General features: G+C 30.9%; 1 protein-coding gene across 1 annotated transcript; it reads right to left on the reverse strand.

Annotated features, from left to right (window-relative positions):
• Nucleotides 1–2265: 2265 nt before the first annotated feature.
• On the reverse strand, nucleotides 2266–3267 carry LOC25502085 (brassinosteroid-responsive RING protein 1). Its single transcript, XM_039829697.1, has 2 exons — nucleotides 3149–3267; nucleotides 2266–3116 (listed from the first exon to the last, which is right to left on the reverse strand). The coding sequence occupies exon 2, from the start codon at nucleotides 3075–3077 to the stop codon at nucleotides 2586–2588; it is 492 nt and encodes a 163-aa protein (XP_039685631.1). The 5' UTR covers nucleotides 3078–3116; nucleotides 3149–3267; the 3' UTR covers nucleotides 2266–2585.
• Between the last annotated feature and the right edge of the window lie 1288 nt (nucleotides 3268–4555).

Below are 4555 nucleotides of genomic sequence, written 5' to 3' on the forward strand. Positions count from 1 at the left end.
GATTGAAATGATTAGTAACTTCATGGACGGAAATTCAAATGGTTTATATTTGCAGGGACGAAAGATATATTTAACCCTTAAAACAAATATAAAAATAGAGATACCAAAATATTTGATTTTAAAATACAGTGACTACTTTTGCGAATTTGAAAAAACATGAGATCAAAAGTGAAATAAAACCTTTTAAATAATAGACTTCGTAATGTGATAACTCTATCGGTAAGAGCTCGGTCTTGTTACATTAAGTATGCGAGTTTGATCTTGTCATTTTAATTAATAATAATAATTACCATTCCTTAATTTGTTAATTAAAAAATGGTTAAATATATTTTTGCATATATATACATATATAATATATTTTGTTATGTTTTCTCGTTTTTAATCTCTCTAAGATAAATTTCATTTTTGCCTAAAAAAATTCTCTCTGAAATTTTCCCTTAAACGAATGATTCCGTCTGTCAAAAAAAAAATATTCTCCAAATATTTTCGATCAAATTTGAGGAAAGAGGAAGGGTCATAACTGTAATCACAATGAGGGTAAATTTGGTAAAGGATGAAGTGGTTGCAAATTGCATTGCAGCAACGTTACTCTTTTTTTTTTTTTTTTTGGTGTGCACAGCAACGTTACTCTTGATCTGAATCCGATTCCTTATCAATGGAGCCTACCATTTTCTTTACCCATTCTCCTAAACACTGCTCCACAAATCGAGTGTTAGCTTGTAAATTCGTTCGAGTTTACTTTTTTAGGTGGCAAAAACGTGTTAACTCGGAAGTAAACTCGATTTTTGATGAAATCGGAAAGTTTGACGAGTTTAACCGAGTCAACACGTGTTAAACTTGATAAAGTCGGAGTAAATTCGTCCGAGTTTACCTTTGAATTTTTTTATTTATTTTTTTGTCTCATTTTCTTTCAAAATCCAATTCTTTTTTCAATCCCAAGGTGTTAAAATGTGACCTTTAAGGTTAACATGACTCGTTTTTTCCATGCTTGTTATGTACATAAGCTACGCCAATGCGTGACAATGACATACATTGAATTTTAGAGAATGCATTCAGAAGCTTGTTATTATTGATTGATTTGAAATCATTCAAATATATTACTTGCTCAAGTATTTAAACGAGAAAATGGAACAATTGAAGTTAAAGTTACAACTGAAGATGAAACAGAGTTTAAATGTACTGATAAATTTTGTTTTTTATTGTTAGAGTTTATTATTTAAATATGGTTAATTGATTATGTTTTGTTTAAATACTAGCTTACATATGCATATATAATAAATTTTATTTTTAATTTTAGGTAAACTCGTACAAGTTTAAGATTCGAGTTTACATAGCTAAAATGAACTGAGATAAACTCTTGAGTTATAAAACCTTGCTCCTATGTTAATGTTATCTCCGCGCACAAACGTTGAAAGGAAGGTAACGTTAACGGGAAAACCAAACAATGTGTACTCATTTCATTGACCCGTCTATTTAGTTTATGACTCTTAATTTGTCCAATATATCTCTTCTCTGAGGTGAGTCATATCCTCCACCCCACCCTACCCTGCGCCACTCAATCCCTTTACTCTAAACACAAGTAGCCTAATGCCCTAATTAATACTCTCTCAATCTACACCACTCATGCAATAAACGATTGCTTGCTTGCAGATCGAGAATAATGTCTTGGTCCAACCGTCTCTAAATAACTTAGATGAACACTTCACATGTAGAAGGGAGAGAGAAAAAATTAACTAAAGTGCATGATGCATTCATATGTTTGTGAATGATACTATTCATCGATGATGGAATTGAAAAAAATAAAAATAAGTCAGTCATTTTTGCACAAATTATTTTTACAAATATATCAATTATTTTGAGAGAAAAAGAGTACTATATTCAGTCATCATCATATCTGTTCAAATCAAACAACGAGCCCCATGTGTCCGTCCTTCACAAACTTTCTTGCACAACTGACTGATTTAGTAAAAAATTACTACGTTATTCATAGAATTCATATGGTCTGTAAAAAAATCATAAAATAAAATGCTAATAAATATCATCAGAGCATACCTTAAAGAATCAAAAATAAAAATTTTGTGTTAGAATTTTTTTTTATGTAATGGCTATTCTTTAAAAGTTAAATAATAGTAGTCATTTTTAATACAAATTCTAAGATAAAAATTTTATTTTTACTTTTTTAACTTGTGTGTACTCTTACAACAGTCACTAGGAAGACAAAAAAAATATCCTAGTATATAGGTAAAAATGAAACATAGTCCAAGGTAGCAAAGTTAAATTAAAATTCTAAAAACCAATCGCGGTTGACACAATTGTAAATCCTAAAAGTGGTAAGTAATTGTGAATGACCTTGTATGAGGTAATCCAAATTTTTCATTTATGAAAGAGAAAAATAATTCAAACTCTAAAAAAGAAGACCCAGATCCAGAATCTATTCTACTGAACAGAACTCATCTATCTATATAAAAAATAAAATCAATATACATCTAAAATCTGATTTTTCTATGTACAACAAATACACACAAAAAAGAAAGAAAAACATAAAAAGAAGAAAATCCAACCAAACATGTCCTTAGAGGCTAGAGCTACAAAGAAAGAACATCCTCAGCAGAATGAAATTCAGGGATCCCAGAAGCAGCCCATAATCTCTCATTGAAAGCACTTTGCAACTCATCAGGTATGAATGGTGTTCTACACAAAGGACACGTTCTTTGATCATATCCCATCCAACGGTCCAAACAACCTCGATGGAAAATGTGTCTACAATTCGCTAACCGTCTGATCTCATCGTTTTCCTCGAACTCAGTAAGACATACAGCGCAGCTTTCGGGTGGGTCCACCAGCTCCATGAATTTTACAACTGGAAGGATTTCACGGATAAGAAGAGCTGAAACGGATTCGAATTCGGGTATTCGAGTTGAATTTTCGGGCCATATAATGTCGGGTTCGATGAAATCGGGGAGACCCATGTAGCGGAAAATGGTGTTGATGAGTTTTCGTATGAAAGTGAAGATGGATAAAAGGTGAAGAACTAATTTTGGGAAGAGAAGTTCTGTGTAACCTACTGGAAATCCCATGGTTTGTGCTCTAACAATGACAACAACTATATTGCTAATTTGAGGCTGTGTGTGTGTGTATTGATTTGGATTTAACTATGGTTGTTGTTTTCTCTTAATTTTTGTGTAGAGAGAGAGAGAGAGTTTGTAACACTGGCCTGCCTTTTATATATAGTTGAGATGAGAATCAGAGTTGAAAGACACTTCTTTTGGTTACAATTAAAAGACACTTCAATGACTCACTTTATTTAGTATTATTTTTGGTCACTTTAAAATTAAACTCGTAACAAATGGTTAAAAAAAATAAATTTATGGATTAAATATGTTTTTTTGTCTCTATAAAATTGAGACTTTTTAAGTTTAGTCCTTATTTTTTTTTTTTTGAAGAGACTAAAATGAATTATATTACCACAACGAAGGTCTTCCTAGCACAAGGTGTGTCAAAGAATAAAAACCTCAAAGTCAAACAAAAAAGATTACAACAAGGCAAAAGCCATCACCATAAAACAACCTGAAACAACACAATTTTTAGCCTATGTCTAATAAAGGGAACGGACTAAGCCACCAACCATGATAGTTAAAGGGAAGATAAGCATAGTTAACCTTCAACCACTTGAATGTTAGTAACTTAATCCGATCCACCACCTGCATAATGGAACTATTCTTAGCATTAAAAATTATGTTGTTCCTTTCCTTCCATATTTCCCACATAGTCGCACACTAAATCACCTGAAGAATAGATTGCCTCGACTTAGGACCACCGCTTAAAAATCTGAATTGATGAAAATGCCCCGCAACATCTTTTAGTCTTTAAAAAAAATTATGCACCCAGTATTAGTCCATACTCAATTCAAATTTGTTTAATTAGTGTTTAATCTCTTGAGTTTTTGAACAATTTTTGGAGGAGGAGTCTATGGGTTTATATCATTTCCTATTTATTTCAGCAACTAATTTTTCCATAGTTACTTTAAAGGATTATACTGCTTAATCCTTTTTTTTTTCTTTCTTAATCCACAAAAAAATAAAGATTAAGCAGTATAATGCGCGCGGATACTTAATTTATCAAGATATGGCTTAATGGCATAGTAGGAGTATAAAATAAAATATTAATATATTAGATTGTGACCAAAATATATATATATTAGATTGATTAATTATCTATAAATGAATAAAATATTAATATATTAGATAGATTGATTAGTTATCTATAAATGAAAGGATGTTTATTAGTAGTATTTTTCTTCTTCTATTTACTAACTGCTAAGTTGTCTTATTTGTGGGTCGCCAACTCTGACTTATTCGAGTTTGAATCAAGCTAATTAGCTAAACCTTTGATTTGTTTTATTTATTTACTTTTGGCTTTACTCTATTTTTTTTTATTCAAGTTTTGTTATTGTGCAATTTTAAAGCCATTGTTTCCTCCTTTTTCGCACTAAAGGGTTCTCTAATTATACCGTCACTTTCTAATACACCATTTGTCCTTCTTCTTTTAATTATTA

The sequence above is a fragment of the Medicago truncatula genome, chromosome 8, assembly GCF_003473485.1.
Source record: "Medicago truncatula cultivar Jemalong A17 chromosome 8, MtrunA17r5.0-ANR, whole genome shotgun sequence".
Taxonomy (NCBI): Eukaryota; Viridiplantae; Streptophyta; class Magnoliopsida; order Fabales; family Fabaceae; genus Medicago; species Medicago truncatula.

Excerpts from the sequence above, each read along its gene's own strand:
- LOC25502085 (XM_039829697.1), bottom strand. The coding sequence starts at position 3,077 with ATGGGATTTCCAGTAGGTTACACAGAACTTCTCTTCCCAAAATTAGTT.